Source organism: Cynoglossus semilaevis, chromosome 10 (assembly GCF_000523025.1).
Source record: "Cynoglossus semilaevis isolate Cse_v1.0 chromosome 10, Cse_v1.0, whole genome shotgun sequence".
Taxonomy (NCBI): Eukaryota; Metazoa; Chordata; class Actinopteri; order Pleuronectiformes; family Cynoglossidae; genus Cynoglossus; species Cynoglossus semilaevis.
Window position 1 is genome coordinate 7198647 of NC_024316.1, and position 23026 is coordinate 7221672.

The window sequence follows — 23026 nt, forward strand, 5'->3', positions numbered from 1 at the left end:
TACACGCAACCGCTGATCCCAGTGAGGTACAGTAGAGAAAATGAAAAAACATCAACACAATTTGTGAACACGAAAAAAAAAAGCTGTGCATACACTGCACCTTCTTCTTGGTGCTCTGTGCTCCAGGGAAGTTGGCTCAGGTTGTTTGTCTGAGAGCGAAAGTTGTGTGTCGTTGTGTGGTGCAAACTTGCACAGTGCAGTGCTGTGCAGTTGTGTGCCAGGTGCATGGCATGCATGTGACAGCAAACATACTCCCGACACAATGGCAGACACTGTTTGTCTGCTCTGTTCAGGACGTTTGACCACAGTGTGATTTGGGGTTTGGACTTGATTTTTTATTTTTTATTTTTCTAACTAAGTCATCCAGGTAATAATGCTCTGAATGATTCGTTTGTGTCTGGAAATGATTTTTCTGTTGTTGTTGTTGTTTCTACTTGACTTTTATACATGAAGGTCAATTACCAATGCGCACAAAGATGCAAACATCCAGCCAATGGCATCTCTTCTTTCTCTATTCATTTGTTAGCAGTGTGTGTTTGCATCAGTAATGTTTGGAGCAGCAGCTTGTGTATGTGTGTGTGTGTGTGTTTCTCAGTGTGTGTGTGTGACTGTGTGATGGTTACAGTGCAGCAGTGAGCTGTTACAGAGCAGGGCAGGTAAGTGCATGTCTGGAGTATGTTGGATGAGGGGTTGTTAGAAAAACTGTACATGGCTGAAGACTGGCGCCGTAGCACACGTGCACATAAACACACACACACACACACTGTGAGGCATTTTAGCATAAGGCTCTGAGGCGTGAAGGTGGGTCTGTGTGACACAGTTGTTTTGGTTTTTGTGTTTTTACTCCAGACATGTCCAGGGTCTAACTCAGGGTTTGCATCCAGTCGTCACAGTTTTGATTTGGTTGTCACATTTAGCTAATTTCAAGACGTATTTATTGTTATCTTTCTAGATAACTTACCTACAGCTTTGGTCATTTTTTAATTATCTGACTCAATTTAACTTCAGCTGGGTTTTTATTAAGTTACCTTTAACCTTATTACTGGCAGTTTTTTCCAGCTGCCTGATGTATTATTATTATTTTTCTTGGATATCATCAGCTGTTTGTGTTTATTTGCTTCACTGCTCTTTTGCACATATTCTATGGAAAATTTAGGTTTGTTTTATAAGCAGTTTTTTAAGCAAACAGAAGTTTCTTCTACTTTTGTGGAATACCTTTTTTGTAATACCATACGAGCAGTCAGCTGTATACGATGAAAGGTTTAGATGAGTTGAAAGTTTATAGATAAACAAAAGCACAGACTTTATACCATTTAGAAATGTTGCTTCGACCCTGTTTTATGGCCCATGCTTGTAACAAACCAGACTCACTGTGTTCACCCAGAGTGAACAGCTGAGCTGAGAGAACGTCTGCAGTCCCGATGAGTAAGAGTTTTGTCATATGAGTCTGCTGCTTATGCTGCTGGTGCTAATGCTGCTGGTGCTAATGGCTCTGCCGCTGCTGTCTGTGTGACTGTGGATGGATTATACAAAGGCTACATATTTTGGCTGGAACACAATTAGATATCGGTGGGAGTTCTCTGGATTATCAGATTACCGATGGTATGTCTGAGTCAAACTCACCAGCTGAATGTTGCTGTGAGTCAGCACTTTGAACTGATTTACAGCCGGCTGGAGATGAACAGAACCTAATGACTGACCTGTGAAAACAATACATTTGTGATAGTGGTTTAAGTGAAAAAAAAAAATGGGTTGGAGTTTGTTACGGTGTAAATGAGTTTTAATGGCCTGTATGTTTGACCCCGCTCTGCTGCCAAATGAGACACATGAACAGATTTATAACCCAGGTCAGCACACGGCCTGTCCCTCCAACCATTTCCTCTCTCCCCTGTCGACTGTATGTCTAAAGAGCACCTGCCTCACCTGCTAGTCAGACGGTGCTTGTCTGAATGTGTGTGTGTAGTAAAGTGATCCAGTATGCCGCACCCTACCCTTATCCTGCCCCCATCCCTCACTTTCTTCCTGTAAGTAACCACATATGTAAATCTTACCACAACCATATAAACAGATATACACACAGAGAGATATATACACACAGATATATACACACACACAAGTGTTGCACTGCTCACCTTTCCGGTCCCCACTGATATTTGCACCAATTTGTTTTCTGTCAACTAAGTTAAGATCATTAGCAACTATGAACCCTAAGCAGCCGGCACCGTCAATTTTTCAAGTCACTTTCCTAGATTTTTTTTTTCCTTGTGGCCTAAATAACAGCGACCCTAATTGTCCATAATAACAGCCCTCGCTCCTGCACGCGTGTAGTTGGGCTGCTTTGTTTGTCTCCTGGCTGGTGTACAAGTCAATTTCAGAGGAATGGGAATGTGGAGTTATCCAGGGAATGTGGAAAAGTGTCTCCGTGTGTCAGGGTGTTTCATCTTGAGGTCTGCATGCTTCTGAACAAGGGCACGGACTTATCTTGAAAACCGGACCACATCTAAACCAGACCACCTAGTGTGCTCCACTGGCTTTAATTTGTATCTTTATTATTAGTACTACTACACAAACTTTTATTAAGCAGAAATGTACTTATTTTTTACCCTTCCGAGACTGTGCTGTGTGCTGATCTTACTCTTCAGTTCAGATTTTACTGGAAGGTGGAGGTCAGTTATAGGTTAAACCAATGCCACACAGGATCTGTATTTAACTGGTTAAGATGTTTGATATCTCGCAGAGAGAGAGAGGAGATAGATTTCACCCTCTGCTCACACACTTCTCGTGGACCATCAAAAATTGTATGGATTACTTTGGTATTGTTTTAGGAAATTCCTATACAGTCTGACTTTAATATAAAGGTATCAGGCAGTAAATCTGTATATCTCAGGGAATCTTACTCACATATCATGGCAAAACCAAACACAAGGGTTGAAGCTGGAGTTCACAGCTATGTACTAATCGCTGCCTTGGCTGCAGCGCTGCACACCTGTCTACCACTGTAGCCCTCAGGTTATTTTGCTTGGCGACTTATCCAGTGCAGCGTGGTGTGCGTTTCACATTTGCACTGATGCAAAGATAATCAGTTCCTGGCTTCTTTAGAAAGACAGAAAAAAATAAACCAGGTGTTTCTGCTCTTTTTCAGACCAATTAGCCTTATTAAAGTGCTGTTGTCATGCTAATGGAACGGGAGGTGTTCACTTTTCAACAGTTTATAGTTGTCCCTCTGGGCTGCAGGGGAATTGTTTCAGGATGGTCAGCTCGTTAGGTGCGTTCCATTTCTTCCACGATCACATTTCAAAACAACAAGCAGCTCTAGCGGATTGCCTGTGCATACCTGTCCAGATAATGAAAGCAAGAATTGGGGGTCGGGGGGAGGAGTCTGTGGAGGAGGGTTGGAGTGGGTAGGTGAGGAGAAACTGCTGGTGCTCAGCTGGGGGGAAAAAAAAGTAGAGCAGAGAGCTAAATAACAGCGTGGAGAAGAATGCCAGTGTACACATGAGCAGATGAAAGCAAGAGATGCTTCAGCAGTTTCACCTAAAGTAGGTCAGTCTCTGGAGAGCTCAGTGGCAAAGGATCAGCCGACAGTCAAAGAGATTTACAGTTTGAGTGAAAAAGAAAATATATAGGTCTCCTGATGTTTCTTTAAATTTATGTCCAAACCAGGAAGTTCTGTCTGATTCATCTGCTAGTTCATGAATTATATTCATTATTTTGATGTGAAGGTAGAAACTCTTGCTCTTGACTGCTGCTTCATTCAACTCCACTCAGGTATGTTGTGATGTTTCTAAGCCCTGTGGAGTGATGTGTTCTCTGGGGTTTAGGGTCTGCCTGGGGGTCTCCACGCACATGAACCCAAAACAGTGTCTGGGAAGCCCTCTGAACAGATGCCTCAACCCCCCAGGTTTCAAAGCTGGCTCTCAAAGCAACAGTTGTTCTGATTTCCTAGATCCATCTTTCACTAACTTTTTTAACAGGGACCCAGCATTTGAATGAAAACAAACAGTCAGTGTAGCTGATTATTATCATAATCAAAACTGAATTTTGGAGTACATCAGAAGCACAAACAACTTTTAACCAAAACGATCTGATCTAAAACAGAATAGTTATTTAGTTTACAGTTCACTTTAGCCTTAGTCTAATATCCTCAATAAAACTCACCTTAGTCTTAAGTCCTGTTACTCTGTGCATTTTACTGTCTTTTTCCAGCCCCATTACCAACATCACTGTTGTACGTAGCTATAGATCAAACATACAGTAAACCATTGTTGAGCCGTTGGTGAAAAAGCCTTTTGACCTGCAGCTTATTGAACTAATGCCTTGAGATCAATAACTACTACCAATATGTAGGATTTACTGTTTCATATGTGGATATAAAGTGCCAAAGTAAAAGAGAAAAGAATCAGTGCTTCTTTTGTTAGAATCCCAGGGCGTTCAAATAAGCACGGTCTGTCAGAAGGTACTGATTATGGGATCTTGTGGATTTACTTTGCTGCAGGATTCTTGGCCCTCCATCAGCTCAGGGCTTTTGTGAATTGATGATAAAGAACCATAATTAAATCAGGTTATTTCCATAAACTTGTCAATGGTCCTTTTGTGTCTACTACTGTCCTGCCTGCATGGCTCCTCTTTGTCCACTTATCACACGTCAGTTGTCTGCCTTGTTGGTGGCAGAGTGTGACCATGGAGAGAGAGGAAATGGGGAGGAAGAGGTGAAAGGTCTGAAAGTCTTGGCGTTTACGCGTGAGATGTTCACCATTTTATCAGACATTTAAATTAGAGATGGCAGTTTGTCCTCTTCTGTTAGCGGAAATACCAAGCAGCGAGTGAGACAAGGTCAGGAAGGGTCACTCCATGTCTCGTCACTTTCAGTTAGGGCCTGATAACATCTCAGATGTACACAAACCCTCATCAGGTGTGTAGTGTGTGTGTGTATGTGTTTTTGTGTGGATAGCTCTGTGTGATTGTGAGCCATGTTGTCAGTGTGCATCTTCATGGTGTCTCTGAAGGTCGTAGGTAAGTCCCCCGAGGCTGTGGAGAAGGATTAGGAGGACCCACACCAAGTGTAAACACTAGGGTAAACCCCCTTTTCCCTCCACAGCCACAACCTCCTCCTCTTCTTCTTCCCGCCGCCCCCTCCCTCCTCCATAGCCTCTGGGGTGCTCACCTGCCTCAGTGGGTGGAGGTTAGAGCCAAGAAACTCCCTGACCTGAATTCACTCAGTTGTTCTCACGCGGCGCAGACATCGTCACCCTGACATCTGCTGTGCTCTCCTTCAGTGGAGTTCAAGTCTCGCCGTGTCGTTTATTTAGATGAGAAGATTTAGATAAAGCTCGAAAAAATGCCAGGGATGTACTCTTCATCCAGGTGTACACTAAAAATGCACAGAATTAAGTTCAGATTAGAGGCATGCCTGACCTTTGACATCCACATAAGGCACCTGGAAGCACACGTGGGACCTGTAATATTTATACTTGTAGGCAATGTGACTAAAGAAATGATCAAAGATGTTCTATGAAGGCAGTCTCTATTTAATTATGACTAGACTTGTGACTGTCAACCTAATTATCCAACAAGATATTTGGTCAATCAAAATGGTAACAAATATTGTCACTTGAATCGCAGCTTTTGTGCTTCAGTCCTCTTGTGCTTTGTTTTTTTTTTCTAAATCCCATTTGTATTGCATTTATTTATTCTATCAGTCTCTTCTAGTTTCAGGAGGAGAGCTCCTAGATGATTGAGTTACATGGTTTTGAGCAGGCCTTAGTCGCCAAGAACCTGTCGTCCTTAAACAATCATACAACAAAACATCTTGAAAAATGCATTATCTATCGCCAAGAACCTGTCGTCCTTAAACAATCATACAAATGTATTTCCTAATGACTTAATTTATGGATAACCTTTCAGTGTCCCATGCATTGTTTGCACGTCAACACTTCATAACTTGCAGCGCATTAGAAACCAGTGAAACAGCTAACAGAGACTTGGGGGTGTAAAAAAGAAAATGATTGACAGCAGCCTGCAGTAACTTACTGTAAGACCATTGAGTTGTTTTTTAAGTCAGCTGAGAAACAGCTGTATCAGAAGAAGAAGCAGCAGCAACAACAGTGATAATTTCTGTCTATCAGTGTTGGAAGGAAATGCTTTCAAAAACACAGAGCACAGTCAGGGCGGTTTTTCCCAGAAATGACGCTGTATGATGTCATGTCTTGTTTCAGCAGACAGTGCAGGGCTCTTTAGTCCACTGCAGTGGCAATTAGTGGTCAGATGTGACTGAGTTACAGTGCCATCTCACACACACACATGAGCTGGTCACACCACACTGTCAGGACACTCCAGTCTGCCTGACCAAACACACTCCGGACTGCAGTTCAGAAAGCAGTGGGGGAAGGTAACAGCACTGATGTTCTCGTCACAGTCATATAATCATAGACTCATAGACAACTGGTGGCTCGTGATCTAATTTAGAGCTTTTCCACTTGTTCTGGTGTCCTTCTCCAAAATATGAATTAAAATGTTTACTGCCATAAATACCCCTAGAACAACTAGAGTGTTATATAGATAGCTCTTTAGCCAACATTAGTTTATATTGCCAATGGCAACAACATTGGTTTGTACCTTACAGTTGTATATGAGCAATAATGTCAAGCTGTTACCAGTCAGTCATATAAATAAGTCAAAGTTAACCCATGTGGAAAGTCACACAGTAATGTCATTTTGTCTCCAGTGCTATTGTATAACACACAATATAAGTTAAATATAAAAAATTCCCCAACTTCATTCTTGAAATATCATCCATATTTACTCGACGTTTCCCTGTCATTATCATTAGGTCAGATTTTATTCTTTCTGATCCCTATTGTCATGCTTCATCTAAAATATTACTGCATGAGAATAAATGGCCTGTCATCTGTTTTAAATGTAAACAGTGTAGTATGGGATGTCAGCTGTTTTCACCTTTTAGGTCTCTCGAATATTTTTAGATACAACACCATGTAATTGCAGAGCCAATATTATTGTTTACACCTGTGGTTTGTAGAACAGAGGATCATGACTTGACTGTGGGGTGGCAGCACTGACAAATACTGATCATGACACACTACTCAGCTTAGCCTTTACACCTCTGATGAAAACAGTTTTTCTGTCAATTTCACTAGACTGCTTTGTAAAGTATCAGTTGAGGCATAAAACTAGGTCACAACTGAAGGATGTAGGTTACAGGGGAATCCATGGCCTGAAACCAGTGATTTACATCGTAACAGTTTGTCATTTACAGCTGATGCGTCGACATATAAACCTATAAAGAGCATTCCTTATTAAACCTGCAGGACCCAGGTCTGTAAATCCAGATCATGTGGTTAAATGTTTCACTCTATGATTTTATTGAATAGATCACAGATGCACACTAGAACTAGACATTTGTGAAACTGCACAGAAGCATAAGGTGACCAAACCAGGTGTTTAGAAGCAAGAGAGAGAGAGAGCCAAAGGTCAAAGGTCAAAGTCAGACTTGTTTTGCACACAGAGGTTGATGTTTAGATGATATAGTGTCCTGTGTCTGTCTGACAGCCCAACAACAGCACACTGATTGAAGCCATCGATGGATGGTTATCCTGTTTCCCATGTGTGACATTTTTCTGCAACATCAAATGGGTTGAAATGTAATCATAGGTTGTGGTAAGATTAATTTGACAAGTAAAGTACTATAGTTTTAAGTGGAGAGGAGTGCTGTTGAAAAAAGAAAGCAAACTCTGTTAGACACAAATTGCACAAAGAAGGTAAAGACTAGTTAGCAGCTCCCTCTGTGGTTAAATATTGTAATATTGACAACAATGTTGGCTCTCAGAGTGCTGTTCTTTTGTTAAGGCCCCCAGGCTCCAGATAGCAATGATATCTATCTCAGTAAAACCACATCCTCACACTAATGCTATCAGTTTGCATTTCTTATCATCCACACACAGGTGTACAGTAATCACTGTCCTTGGTGAAACATTAAACCACTCCTTCACTGCTGCTTTAAAGCACTGTTATCAACAAACTCACTAATATCCATTTGTAGGGTTAATCAATCATCTGGGTCACTGTGGTTCACTGTATCTTCAGCTTAGAACCTCCACACGTGCAATGTCAAGACCCACAAGGCTCAGTACAAGATCTGACCTGTGAAACATTGTTACATCAAAGTGGATTCTGCACCCATCTGGACCCATTCTAATCAGATTTACTACACATCTGAGTACAATGACACACCATGGACCTGACAATGACAAGCATATTCTGGAAGCCAGTTTTAGGCTGCTGTTCCATCAGAGAGAAGCTGATGCAGGTCTTCGTGCTCAGCTGCTACTCTGATATCAATTAGATGCAAATTCCACCACCGCCCCCAAAACCACAAACTTTCTAGCATTCAGACACACATGTTTCCAGCTAACAGTGTTAAAGAGGAGGTTTCAATGTCAAACCTTTGAGGACGAAACTGATGTCAGCCCAAGTGTCCGACATCTTTCTGTATGCTTTCTTAGTCATTAGGATATTTTTTCGGGGCTTTTAAAGATAAACATTTTTGACAGTTAGGCATGCTACTTGTCTCCAAGAAAATGACAAATAACCTTCAATGAGCCATAGGACTCCTGGTAGCATTGCCTTGGCTTTTCACTTTCCCTGGCTAATTCTGTCCGCTTGCACAATCAAACCTCTGTGGAATAGGAAGCTCTGTTTTTTGTTTTTAGCATCCTTGCTAACCATAACTGCTTTCCCACTCAAAGTTGCATCTTTGTAATTGCAAACTTTAAAATGATTCTTTCTTTCCTCTTGAAAGTTTTTGCTGTGGTTGTTGGACAGTGTCAAACCTGTGCTGTGTTTACTGTTCAATGTATTGGCATGAGCAGGCATTCCTAGTGATATTTAGGTCATCTGTATGTGAAAGAATAGTGTGCTGTCCTAAAATGTGCTCTCTTAAATATAGTATGAGGTCAAAAGTCATGTCTGTCTCTCTGGCATTAGAAAAGTGAGCTGTATGAACACGTAAGTCTTCACCTCGGAGAACCACAGAAAGCCATTACAGTGAATCCATTTGCTGTAACACACCCATCTTTTTACTGTAAACTTCAAACACTTTTTTAAAATCTGTTAATTACACAACATTTGACTCCTTGGTGAAGCTGAATCAGTAATTTATACTCATATTTCTGAGCTACACTTCATTAAAGGATCTTTCTGAGACATTTAAGATGAAAAAAAAACCCCAATTAGAAACGCTCCCCATTTGGCTCTTGGCAGGAAAGTTGGGCCCAGTGCCACAGTTCATTAACTACAGTGTACGCAGACCTGCGTCTTACAGCAGCCCGGTGAAATTACAAGGAACCACTAGCAGTCATAAATAACAACCTGCACTGACAAGATCAATTACATGACTTTTGAAATGAAACTTTAATATCTTTATATAATTGTGCCGTGTGAGGAATGTGTGGTATGTTTGATGGAATACTCAGGTTTTGACAGATTTCACAGTGACCAAGGGAGGGAGTTGTTTTCTCTGTTCGCAGTCTCTTGTCTGCCTTGGTGAACCTTGTACTGGAGGATCTATTTTTCAGGAAAAAAAAAGCTGTTGTGTTTCATGTATACTGTATTTTGCCTAGCTTTAACCAGTTCCTGAACCAAATCAACCTACTTATTGTTTTTGTTTCATTTATACATATGCCATCATTTGTCTCTTTGTCCTGTTTGGTGTCTTCTAGTTATCTGTTAGCATTGCCCAGGGCTAATATTTAGTTATTTATTGTTGTGTTTGGGATATATTTTGATATTTTGACTTTTTTTTTATCAAGTGATGAAGTTTTTAAAAATATTTATATTAATCAAGATGAAGTTTTTAAAAATATTTATATTATTATTATTTATAAATAATAAATATTTGTCACATGTTTTGCTTTTTATATTATTATGTTGTTTTAAAAATTGACTATTTATTTTGGCTAGTATCTAGGGATTCTCAGCTAACCTTTAAAATTTAATTATATTTGCATTACTCTTATTTTGTGAAGTAATATTAAAAAATAATTTTGATAATTTGTATCAAATTATATTAAAAAATATTATACCTTTGTTTCCCTTTATACAAAAGCTCTTAAGATAATAGGGTTTTTTTTGTCTATTGCTTTAAGTTGTTGTTGTACCTAAAAAAATTAGACTTTAAAATTGATCATTTTTTGATAATTTTTGACCAAATATATGGTTACTCACGACCAATTGGTCATTGATGGATGTTAGGAGAACATAAACATTGTATCAATGCCTTTTAACGATATAATGCTGTTAATGTTTTTTTCAGAGATTACTCCAAGGCTTATACATCATATTTGATCCCTAATGTCAGACTACAGGCCGATCAGGGTTAAGATATTACTGTGCTTCTACAGCAGGATTACAACGTGGCCACATCCAGACACCAGTAAGCTTGTGTCATTAGGCAGCTGTGGCCTGGTTGTGTTTATATGGTTGAGTGGCTGCAGTATATAGGTGGATCAGTAGAAGCAGTTCCCACACCCTCTCAGGTGTCCTGTGCTCAGGGCAGCCCAGTCCGGGCTCACACAGATAAAGGCTGCCTTTGTCTGCTGCAGGGAACAGGTAACCATTTGTACTAGCACTGCTCTGGTGTGTGTGTGTGTATGTGTGTTTGTACCTGTGTATGTGTGTGTTTACATGCAAACGTTTTGTGTGTGCATGTGTAAGAGAGGAGCGGTGGTAGCAGCGTTCTGTTGTCGGTGGAACAGGTGTTTCTTTTCAGTGGCCTCATAATCAGCACGAAGCACGTGTGTGTGTGTGTGTGTGTGTGTGAGAGTCTAAATGAAAGGAAGAAGAGCTGCCATCTTTCTTCAGTCTGTACTTAAAAAATACTATGAAAAGAAAAATATACTTTCATCACGTATGTTCACATGGCTATTGCCACAACACTAATGTTCTCTACCATCCCTTTAACATTGTTTTGAAAACAACAGTATGTTTGTAATCATCGAGGAGACGGACGGTTAACGGTTAACCTTTACAGTCTGAAGATACCGTTGTGTGTTTGTACTGTTTACATGGCAGTACATTTGGGAAGTATGCAGTAGTTTTCTATGTAAATACTGACATCTGTAAGTTAAATGCATGCTGGTAAATTCACTTTTTAAATATAGTTTCTTTTCTTTTTTTTCAACCTTGAATCGGGGTCTTTATCTTCTGTGCTGCAAAAAAGCTTCCTTTGCTTAAAGGTTAGCTAAGAAATAGCTAAAAGATAGCAACATCTATCTTTTAGCTATTTCTTAGCTAACCTTTAACCATTTTCTTGCTGGTGTGCCACCCCAAAGTCCATACGTTACCTTAAGATTACCTTTGATAAGAAAAGCATGGAATTAATTAGTGAGTAGCTACATGGAACAATATCTTTCTCTCTCTCTCTCTCTGTGTGTGTGTGTGTGTGTGTGTACACACCTGGCATAGCTAGACAGTATGTGGGGACACTACGTCTCTGTGAGGACACTAGTCCCCAATGAGTGAGATGTTATTTTCAGGTTCAAAGGGTTGGAGAAGAATAAGGATTAGGATTAGGCATATATTGATTCACTAGCCCCTCACGCTAACCCTTACTACACGGTTAGCGTGAGGGGTTAGTGAATGAATTATGTTTATTTGAAGTCCTCACAAAACACACTGTATCTGTGTGTGTGTGTGTGTGTGTGGCAGTAATTGCACCTGGCGTTTAAGTGAGCAGTTGAGGATTACCTTCACAGGAAACAGGAGGGTAAGAATTTGCCTGAGCTCACGGCTGTGTTTTTGAACAGCCTGTCAACAGCCTGTCACTGACTTTATGACCTTCTGCGGACACACACTCCATTTCTATACATTCATTTAGAATAAAAAAAGGTGCCTTGGACTACTGTCAGCTGACAGGAAGGTGGATCGAACATGAGAAGGAAAGGTCGGGTTTGAATTTCAGGTAAAAGGTGAGAGTACTGCGGATGTGAGGACTTCCTCCGTCTGTTCTGTCTGTTGTGGTTTTCTGTCTGGAGCTAGAGTACGTTTGTGTGCGTGTGTGTGTGCACGTGTGTGTGTGATGGACAGACAGACAGACAAATGTTAAGTACAGGGGCCGAATGCCTCGTGTGAAGAGGTCTTTAATTAGAGCAGGAAGACTCGGCTCAGAAGATACGCTGCTCTAGACTTTGGAGTGTGTTATTGTCTGTCCGTATATGTATGTGTGTGTGCTTTTGTGTGCACGTGTGTGTGAGGGACAGAGAGAAAGAAAGAGACATTAGGGTCTGACTCAGAAACATCCTGCACGTGTCTATACTTTGAGGGTCTTTCTTGATGTGTGTGTGTTTTGTTTATAAATAGTTTATAAAACTTACATAACTCTGAATACTGTTCATTTTACCTGAATACACTGAGTGAACAGTCAATTGGGTCGAAGGAATCTGTGGTAAGGAGCAGCAGAGCGCTGTCCAGTGGACTGTGTCTGATTGCAGGATCAGTGGTTTGCTGCTGTACTGGTTCAGACAAGACACCATTATGTTTTAAATGGAGACTTTCCAGTTTCCTCCTGGTATTTTCCTGTGTTTACTTTGGGCGGCCCAGACAAGACATTCCTCTGATTTTCTCCACAACATCATAGATAACGGAAGACGGAACTCTGGCAGAGTGTTCGTGTAAATCAAATGTGCCCATCTCATAATAAGGAAAACATCAATCAGTATGAATGGAATATTGTGATCCATGAGAGTGAATATGATTGACGTATAGGATACAAAATTAGTTAGCAACTATATTTCAAAAATATATGTTATTTACAATTGGATTGTTTTATAGAATTATGGAAAATAACTGGTCAACAAACCTAAAAAAAAAACAATAACAGCCAAATTCCTCAGTTTTAGTCTTGGTTAATGCTTTGGTGAATCCTATAAAACCATAAACTGTACAATGGAGTTTTAATTGAATGACTTTTTTGTCTTTGCAGCTCCCATGTGTTCACTCAGCCATGCTCCCTGGGTATGGATACTCACCTTTCCTTGATTTTCAACCTCACCTTCACTCTTTTCGCTGCCGTGGAGAGAGTCCCAGCATGTGGATCCCCGCCTCAGCAGAGTCCCAGGCTCTGAGCGAAGTCCAGGAGGAACGGCCACTCCTGCAACGGTGCCACCACAAGCATGTGGCCGTGTGTCAGCAGGAGACTCTGGCTTTCATTGAGCTGCAACCGCAGTTGACTCCCAGACTGAACGGCCTGGGCTCTCAGAGGCCGACTCTTATCCATGATGCACATTGTTTAACAAACTCCCAGCCTGAATGTCTGAATGGTTTCAGACATTCACTGAATGAACTGAACGACATAAAGAATGGCTTCCACAGGACTGATACGGGACATGAATCAACGACGTTGAACTCTCATACACACAATTCTGACCTTGAAAGTCAGAGTAGGACTGAAAAACCTCTGTCTGTCTCAACACAAAGTTGTCCTTCACCCATAGCTCTTAGTCTCCCTCTGTCATTCCCTCTTTCCTCCTTGTACACAAACAGAGACTCGTGGGAATCTCAGCTGCCCTTTTCTCCATCTTCACCTGAAGGTCCTATCTGTCAGAGCCCAAACTCCTGCCAGCCTCAGAGGAGGACCTCACAGGGTTCACTGAAGGAGAAGTCTATCAGTGAGTGTTTGCTGAAAAAAGAAAATTGCCATTTTTAAAACATTATTTTTTTTTGCTTTCTAATAATCCAATGATCATATTTGTGTTACTAGGGAGAAAGATGCAGGTTTACTCCTCAGACAGCCTGAGTGATGAATCCCTCAGCAGCCCAGTCCTGGATGCTGACTACATCTTCCCTGGTCCTTTTGGATCTTTTCTGGAGGAAGACCTCAGTGCATTATCTTCTCTGGAGCCCATTTCAACATCCTCGTCCATAGACAGTCAGAGTGATATTTTCAGTCTGCCCCCAGAACCACTACAGATATTAGAGGACTCCATACTGATGGGGCCTGAGGACAGTGGAAGTGTGGAGACGTCCATTGCCACAGGGGGGAGCCTTTTGACACGCATTCGTCAATGTGAGCAGGAGCGGCGGCGTTTCTCAGCGTCAGAACTTATTTCCCGACTGCAGCTTTCACAGAGGAAGAACTCGTTCACTCTGAAGCTGGGGAAGTCGCTGTCAGCACGTGTGTCCTCCAGGGACAGACAGAGCTCCAACAGTCTCAGCTGCAACCCTGACAGTGAGTAACAACACATGCAACATCAGGCGAACACAGGGAGCTGCCAAAGAATAATCAACCTCTCATTTTAACTGCAGGAGGAGAGAAGATTTGTTTTCCAGTAAATTAGATTAAATGTGTTTTCACATTAACACCAATGAAACACAGTAGAAACCAATAGAAATGTATTTGATTTTTAAAATAGATAGCCTATATTTTCCTGATCTACTTCAGCCCCATGTTGCCCTGGAGTATTCAGGGGCAAAAAAGTCGACGTGTGGAAACATGTCATTTAGTTACTTCAGGTCTTTTGTACAAGACTGTGACGTCAGTTTAATAAATGATGTTACTATTTGATGGATGAGGGCGTATGGGTTAATATACAGGATTTTGACTAAATGTTTGCTGGTTTGAATCCTATATTATGACAAATGGTCCTATATTTGTATTCATTTTGTCAAATGAACTTAATTCTCATTGCACAGACTAAACAAACTAGTAGCAGAAATCTACAAAAAAGAAATAACATATAATGTTTATCGTAGACTATTTCAATAAATTCTGTCCTTTACCTTTTATAACTGAGGTGTTTTTGCTTCATTATCTAAACTTGCATGTTTTTTTCTTATCTTTTTCAGATAAACCCAACACCAGGCATCGCAGCTCTGGAGGCTCCACTGACAGCGCCCCCCAGAGTCCTGTGGGACCTGCACCCTCTCTGCCCGCCAGCGAGAATGGGATGCCTTTGCATAGATGGAGTGCAAAACTGGGGTAAATAACACTTTAACAGATATGCTGTGAAAATGATTAAATGTCAGTTGATTTTTTTTCCCTCTAACTTTTCTTTACAGAATGCGAAAGAAGTCTGTAGAAGAAGACCTGAACTCACTTCCATCAGTGGCTAATTCCAATCGCTTGTCGAGGTTTTTACCAAGTTGTGAGTTTTCCCAAAATACTAACTTTTATCATTAAATGCTTGTATGTTTTTCAGGACTATTTTTTTCTTCAAGTTATATCTATATACATATGTATATATTTTTTAAAAAAAAACATTTTTCTTTTTCAGCGATTCTCTATCAGGAATACAGTGATGTTGCCATTAACAGAGAGATCCAGAGACAACAAGGAAAGGAGCCTGGTACGGAGGAGGAGTGTCTCAGGGACGAGGGCTTCGACGGAACACCGTCTCCGTCTAATTTGTCCCCATCCAGCTCCTTCCGCTCATCTCGAGGCTCGGCTTTTGCTCTGTGGCAGGACATCCCTGATGTAAGAACCAGTGGACAGCTGGACAACTTCAGCAACGAGGAGAGGAAATTACAGGAGGTGAGAATATTTGATCTCCTATTGGAACTCAGTTTGAGTCCGAACCTTCTTCTGTGCCAACCTGGGGTATCTGTGTACCCATGTACTTTGTGCTGATGTAATTTGCTTAACATTGACATCTAAGAAATACTATACAATTTGTGCAGCAGATACTCTGTAAAAAGCCTACATTTTGAATCAAGTTGAACAGTAAAAACTGCTACTGATGCATTCACACACTGTAGCCTAGACCTCAGTGACACTCAACTTCTCTCCATGATGCCTCTGCAAATATTCTACCAAGTTTGCAGTATTAAAATATGTGGTTCTGCTGCCAGTCTGCGAAACACTCACATTGCGCAAATTGTACTCAGCAGAGGTGAAGTGAACACATCGATTAATTCCAGTTAAAAGTTTGTATGTGTTAACTGGTTTACCATGAGTAACATGGAGCCGACTACACAGGGAAAAGACAGAACTGACCTGGTTTTATTGTGTATTTGTTGATTTAAATTGGGCAAAATGTCCAGATATCTCTGTTTCAGGCCTTCTACCTTACATCCACATCGGCAAATGTGTACAAATCCATTACAAAAAGTAACAGCTACATGCTATAGGAGACTTTTGTTCCTACAGGTCATGTTTTAGAGAAGACAATCTGTATTTAAAAATCAGTAAACAGTCTGGAGTAAGTCTGAAGTTACAACCTAACTCCCTACTGACAGTAACAGCAGGAGACTGTGATATATGTCTCAGCTGCCACATATGGAATCATCTTTAGAAGTTGCATGGCAGTCTGACATTTCTTCTCCTGTCTTCCTTTTACTCAGGCGAAGTTTGAGCTGGTGACGTCTGAAGCGTCGTACATCCGCAGCCTGACGATCGCCGTGGACCACTTCATGCTGTCACAGGAGCTCTCTGAGTGCCTCGGAGCTCAGGAGAAGCAGTGGCTCTTCTCCAAGCTGCCTGAAGTCAAAGATGTCAGTGAGAGGTGAAGTGAAATGTTATTAGCGTCTCTCACGACGTCTGCTTTTACACCACACTTGTCAAGTCTTCCACTTCTAACCATCTTTTCTGCTTCACTTAAGGTTTCTGCAGGACCTGGAGCACAGACTGGAGGAGGATATTCTCCGTTTTGATGTGTGTGACATTGTCTTGGATCACTGCCCGGCTCTGAGGAGAGTCTACTTACCTTATGTAACCAACCAGGCCTACCAGGAACAGACGTATCAGCGTTTACTGTGAGTAGAACTGCTGGAGCTCACCAGAGCTATAATCAGTCCTGATCTTATCTGATTATCAAACAGGCAGAGATAAATAAATGTAGGAATATGCATTCCTATTTGAATGTAGACATATTTATTGCTGCAGTTGCATAAATTGGTATTGCCTAATGATGGATGTCCCTTATTTTCTCTCAGGCTGCTCAGGTGTTCTTTTACATCTGCGTGACATGACTTGCAAAAGTTAATTTTGAGTCAGCTGGAGATTTGTAGTGGGTTTTTTCCTCGTTTTCTATAAAAGTAATTTAGAGTTTTTCTTCTTCTTGTCATGTCAGACACGACAACCCTCGTTTCCCCAGCATCCTGGCCCGTCTGGAGGAGGACCCTATCTGCCAGAGACTTCCTCTGACCTCCTTCCTAATCCTCCCATTTCAGAGGATCACACGGCTTAAAATGCTGGTGGAGGTACATGGATAAATGTTCACTGCAAAATTCATGTTCACACTTGAAACTTAATTATCTGAAACTGTACTGGGATGATTTGGAACTGGCCAAGCTGTGTTTGCCCCAGCAAGTTTTTATTTCCCAGCAGTGCATGCTGTGCTGTGGTTCGTTCCCCACTTATCTTCACCATCATCTTTATTTTTTTAGAACATCTTGAAGAGGACGACACCAGGCTCTCGGGATGAGGACACGGCTACGAAGGCTTTCAATGAGCTGAAAAAGGTGGTGATTATCATGTGTAATAGTATATTTGGATGAGCTTCAGTCTCATGGTTAAGGCTCAGCAGTAATGACTGTGTTGGTGTGTGTGTGTGTGTGTGTGTGTCTTTGTAGATAATCAAAGAGTGTAACTCCAGTGTGCAGTCCATGAAGAGGATGGAGGAACTGATTCACCTTAATAAGAAGATTCATTTTGAGGGAAAGGTGAATCAATTTTAAACATTTCTTACTTTGATGCATAAAAGAAATTAAAGGTTTAAACACTGACACGACCATGTAAAATATACACATTGACATTTTAAATGAAACAAGTTAAAAACTGTCTATTTAATAAACTAGGAATCTTCCATCTTACTACATTTATTTCATACTTTTTTACTTTTTTTAACAAAATTCTTTTTTTTTCTTTGCAGATTTTCCCTCTGATCTCTCAGTCCCGCTGGCTGGTGAAACACGGTGAACTCCTGGAGGTGGACACTCAGATGATGAGCATGTCTGGATCAAAGCTGAAGCTGCCCACCAAGCCTGTGTACCTCCACCTGTTCAACGACTGCCTGCTCCTCTCCAGGAGGAAGGAGTAAGTTATGTTTGGTTTATTATAACTAAGATTTAATAATGCACTCTAGGGTAATAAAGTAGAAAGCTTTAAAAAAAACTAATACAGTGGAACCTCTACAGTTTTTGAACTTAATTCAATTCAGAAACTGAAACAATGTTCCCCATAGGAATCAATGTAAAATTGATTAATCCGTACTTATTTAATCATTTTCAACACATTTTGTCTAATGTTAGATAATTAGATAATTGTTAGATAATTAGATCTAACAAAAAAATAAAAGCACAACTGGATAAAGAATAAACCTTTAATTAGGAAAGCCAATTTCATTCGTCCTTACCGGTGCTGAGGAGTCAATGTTCATTTCGCTTTCTCAGTAATTATTGTCATTTTTTTGTCTTATGCAGTCCCTGGAAGTTTATGGTGTTTGTTCACGCCAAGATCGGAGCGCTGAAGGTGAAGGATCTCAGTCAGAAGCTGCAGGGCATCTCAGGATTCATTTTCCATCTGCAGCTGTGTGAGGGCCAGCAGCTAAAACACCAGATCCTGCTCAAATCCCACACTGAGTGAGTAATGCCCAGGTCAGACCACACAAACTGTAGACTGATCCAAGACCTCAGCCTTCAGCACACGTCTACTTTAAACGGCACGGCTCTGCAGTGTGTCACGGTGATTCAGCCCCACGTCTGGTCTGCCTTATGACCTCCTAACGAGAGGTCGGCCGTGTTAGAGTTTATTCTTGCCTCCTTTGATGTGTTACAACATGTCAGTGATGCAGACAAATTAGGCAACAGAGCACAGATCATTATGTGGAATAGCCGAGATAGGCACAGAGGGTTTTACAGCCACGACAAACAAAACTGCAACTGTAAATAAATTCAAATCTTACTCCCTCTGTAGGTGGTATAAAATGAGCACTTTCCCCATTTCAATTGATAGCACTGTTGTTTGCCCCCTTCCCTTAGGTTGAGAGTCTGGGGGCCATCCTTAACAGCACATATATAACATATTACATACTTCCACATCTGTAACATAATCCGCCCTCGGCCCCTCCCTCAGCCTTTATTCCACTGCTGTTGGGGTTCAGTTTTGTCATTGCCTGTTGCAATTTCCTTGTTTTGGTTCTTCCACATAAAGTTCACCAAGTCAGATAAGATTGAAATTCTGCCTCACAAAAATACCCTTCATTCTCAGATAGATATGTAGGTATAGAATTAATAGAATGTTTTTGTTTTTACACCCAAGGTCATCTTGATTTTTTCCTGACTGCTTTGTTTCACATTTTTAAATTCACCTTGCATGCATGTTGTCCTTAAATGCTTCGAAATGTGCCTTTAAACATGATATTAATAATACATAATACACTTCTTTAAGCCTTTTGAAATCAGTGCATCATTATAGTCATAAAATAAAATGAAAACTTTTGTTTCTTTTAAAACTACAGTTGGGATCAAAACAACAACTGGCAACAATCTGATCAACAAATCCTAGGATTTTATAAACTATCTGGTGTGGATGTGACTTTAAAACAGAAAAGTCCACTTTCATTCCAGATCTTTCTTTCTTTTTTTATCCTTTTAAAATATGGCACAAGGTTTCAAATGTTAGACTAGATGAAACATGCCTCAGCAGATGGCGCTTTAACCGTCTTTGTTGGTATTGCTTAATCCAAGGAGCGGGAAACAGAGATGGATCACGGCCATGTTTCCATCCAATCCTCTTGAAGACATCGAACAGGCCAGTGAAAATGACGGTCAGTACGGAGGTGGAAGGTCATCGTTGTTTTGTTCCACCATACTGAATCTGTTAACTCTTTCTTCATTATTTCTCCTCAGATATATCACAGGTTCAGTGCATCAAAAGTTATCAGGCTCAGGAGCACGACGAGCTGACGCTGGAGAAGGCCGACATTCTTCATGCTAAGACCATAACAAGTGACGGTAGGAAGACATTTGTTAATCACACAACTGCTGCTGCAGTCAATGTCACAAACCGCTGTGATTTGATAATTTAACAAATGACGTTGTGTTCTTTCACCAGGCTGGGTCGAAGGCATCAGACTGTCCGACGGGGAACGGGGCTGGTTCCCCAAAACCTACGTGGAGGAAATCACCAGTCGCAGTGCGCGACTACGTAACCTGAGAGAAAATATCCGAATCAAATGTGTCACACAGAAGCTGGAGGGAGAAGACTGATCTGTGGTGCTGCGACCGTTGACATTTCATATGTCATATTTCACCTTGAGGATCCTGGATCAATGCCTTATTTTTCAGTTTCTTTAACTTGTAGCAGAGAAACCTGACATTTCACACATGGTTCTCGTGTAACAGGTTTCAATGCAGTAAAAGCCTGACACCAGTTGGCAGCAGGACACCATGGTGTGCCTTTATAGAAACAGCTGTGCTGGAAGACTCATCTGAAGTTAATATTTGTTCAAGAAGTGACTCTTCACTATTAGACTGAATCAGTTTTCTTTGAATTTTACAGAAAAAATGTTTTTTGTTTTTTTAAACAACAGTAGAAAATCACCTGAAGCCGATTCTGCAGCTGAGCTGACTCACGCACATCAGAGGTTTTCTAGCCCTGACTTCATATCAGATTCATCTAGAATTTTGGATCCAGGTGTCTGATAAAACAAACATTTCCCATGACTGAAGAACAACTTCCTGCTCATCACATGAATGGACCTTATGGGTATTCTTTATTGCCCAGACAAACAACGACACTCTGGATTAGTTAAAGAAAATCCACTTTCCTTTTACAGCATTCAAAGTGTCTGACAATATGTTGAGGTGAGTAAAGGTCTAGAATGTTTTCAGAGCTTCTGTTCGTTACTGTCATAATACTCTACAGAAAAAAACTGCTGCAGATATACAGTCATCAAATTCATTACAATCCACTAGAGAGAAAAAGCCCCAGCTGATTGACTACAAATGTCCAGAGGTGAGGGATTGTTTTATTGTTATTGTTCTTCTTTCTTCTCCTCTTTTCTTCCCCCTCTCTTCTTTATCTTTTGCCTTTCACCTGTTTTTCCTTTATTCACCCTCCTCCTATGTTCTACCTTTTCCCATCCATTTTGTTCCCTCTCTTTTTTACTTCTTCTTTTGTTCCTGACTATTTCCACTGTTGACATCAATGTCAACTACTACTTCTTTTTCTTTCGGCTTTGTCCCTTTTTTTCAGGGGTTGCCACAGCAAATCATTGATTTCCATCTCTCCCTGTTCTCTGTATCTTCTACTCTGACTCCAACTATCTGCATGTCCTCCCTCACTGCATCCATATATCTCCTCTTTGGCCTTCCTCTCTTTCTCCTACCTAGTAGCTCCATCTCTAACATTCTTCTACCAATGTATCCAATGTCCCTCCTCTGCACATGTCCAAACCATCTCAATCTGGCTTCTCTGGCTTTTTCTCCAAACCTTCCTGTCTGTGTTGTCCCTCTAATGACCTCATTCCTGATCCTGTCCATTCTTGTCACTTCTAAGGAGAATCTTTAAGAGGGCATCTTTAACTCTGCCCCCTCCAGCTCCGCCTCCTGTCTTCTGCCTATTGCTACCGTCTCTAAACCATACATCATGGCTGGGCTCACCACCGTCCTGTAAACCTTTCCCTTCACCTTAGCTGACACTCTTCTGTCACAGATCACTCCTGACACTTTTCTCCAGCTGTTCCATCCTGCCTGTACTCTATTCTTCACCTCTCTTCCACAGTCTCCTCTGCTCTGAACAGTTGATCCTAAGTACCTAAACTCCTGCACCTTCACCACCTCTGCTCCTTGTAGCCTCACTATTTCACTGTTCTGCCTTTCGTTTACACACATGTACTCTGTCTTGCTGCGGCTGACCTTCATTCCTCTTCTTTCTAGTGCAAACCTCCACCTCTCTAGGTTCTCTTCTAGCTGCTGCCTACTCTCACTACAGATCACAATGTCATCTGCAAACAACATAGTCCATGTCACATCAATGTCAACTACTACTGGGCTGAAATTCACATGTTGAACAAAATGTTGTTTTTGCTAAACTAAGTTTTTGACTGCATATCTTTTCAGGAAAAAGCTTTTTACATAAAACATTTGTAAACATTCAGCCTTGTTGCACACTAATCACACCACAGTGTAGATTAGCACTCACACTCTGTAAACACTAAATTACATGTACTTTATCATGATTTCCTATCTTGTAAAAAAAAAAAAAAAGCACCATACATTGATCAAGAGTGCAGTAAAACTGCTCCTGTTAATGCACCACTCTAATCACCATTCAGTTAGAACCTCCACCAGTGGCACATGACATGTCTATAATCTGACTGTCTTTTCTATAACAGAGTTAGTTCTAATTTAAGTGGTTGCTGTTGCAGCATGTCTATTTATACTCCTGTAGCTGGTTTTTCTCTAAGGAGATTCTCGATGTAAATGTACTTTACTGTAGATGCCTTGTGTATAAAGCGTAGAAAATAGTTCTTTTACCTTTTTTGTAACAATAATTTATATATAAATACATAAAAGAGACATTTATAGAGCTATAATTCCTTTCATTCAGAGTCATTTGTCACACCAGGACTATGAATATAAACACTGTAATACACTGGATGTTTACTCGATATTCCGACACTGTAAATGTTTGTAACCACTAAAATAAAAACAGATCTTTCATTTGATACTGTGTGGAAACACAGTAATAACTACAAATATTCAACATCAATCATTCTCTCATCACTCTTTTTTTTAAATTGAACACCTACTGGAACGTTGTGTCGAACTACAGATCCACAGTTTCTACGTTTACCATTTCTACAGCCGGTAATCTGCCTTTATTCCCCAGGTTCTGGACTCATTTCTCTTTGTGTTTTCCAGCCTCTCAGAGAAGTTCACATCTTCACTCTACCTTCATGTGAGGCACAGTTTTAGGTAAAACTAATATGTACACGCTATATGCATAGTTTAATTGGTTATAAATGTTCAAACCTGGACAGAAGTCAGCTGTGACCATTGATGTGATGTTGAT

General features: G+C 40.8%; 1 protein-coding gene and 1 long non-coding RNA gene across 3 annotated transcripts in view; one reads left to right on the forward strand and one right to left on the reverse strand.

The window, feature by feature from the left end:
- arhgef19 (Rho guanine nucleotide exchange factor (GEF) 19) overlaps positions 1-21294 on the forward strand; it is a 23463-nt gene extending 2169 nt beyond the window's left edge. The window contains exons 1-16 of one of the 2 annotated variants that reach the window (XM_008318456.3): positions 7-26; positions 12995-13679; positions 13772-14239; positions 14857-14989; positions 15070-15155; positions 15285-15541; positions 16351-16511; positions 16609-16761; positions 17079-17208; positions 17395-17469; positions 17581-17670; positions 17880-18043; positions 18430-18588; positions 19696-19775; positions 19858-19962; positions 20063-21294. In XM_008318456.3, the coding sequence (XP_008316678.1) occupies positions 13016-13679; positions 13772-14239; positions 14857-14989; positions 15070-15155; positions 15285-15541; positions 16351-16511; positions 16609-16761; positions 17079-17208; positions 17395-17469; positions 17581-17670; positions 17880-18043; positions 18430-18588; positions 19696-19775; positions 19858-19962; positions 20063-20217 (2880 nt within the window). In that variant the 5' untranslated portion in view covers positions 7-26; positions 12995-13015 and the 3' untranslated portion in view covers positions 20218-21294. Of the gene's footprint in view, positions 1-6; positions 27-12994; positions 13680-13771; positions 14240-14856; positions 14990-15069; positions 15156-15284; positions 15542-16350; positions 16512-16608; positions 16762-17078; positions 17209-17394; positions 17470-17580; positions 17671-17879; positions 18044-18429; positions 18589-19695; positions 19776-19857; positions 19963-20062 lie in introns of those variants that run through there. The other variant, XM_025059632.1, reaches the window with a different exon arrangement.
- On the reverse strand, positions 18316-20184 carry LOC112487648 (uncharacterized). The gene is made up of 2 exons (XR_003050942.1): positions 20060-20184; positions 18316-19941 (listed from the first exon to the last, which is right to left on the reverse strand). It is a non-coding gene; the product is annotated as an uncharacterized LOC112487648 (long non-coding RNA).
- Positions 21295-23026: the final 1732 nt, after the last annotated feature.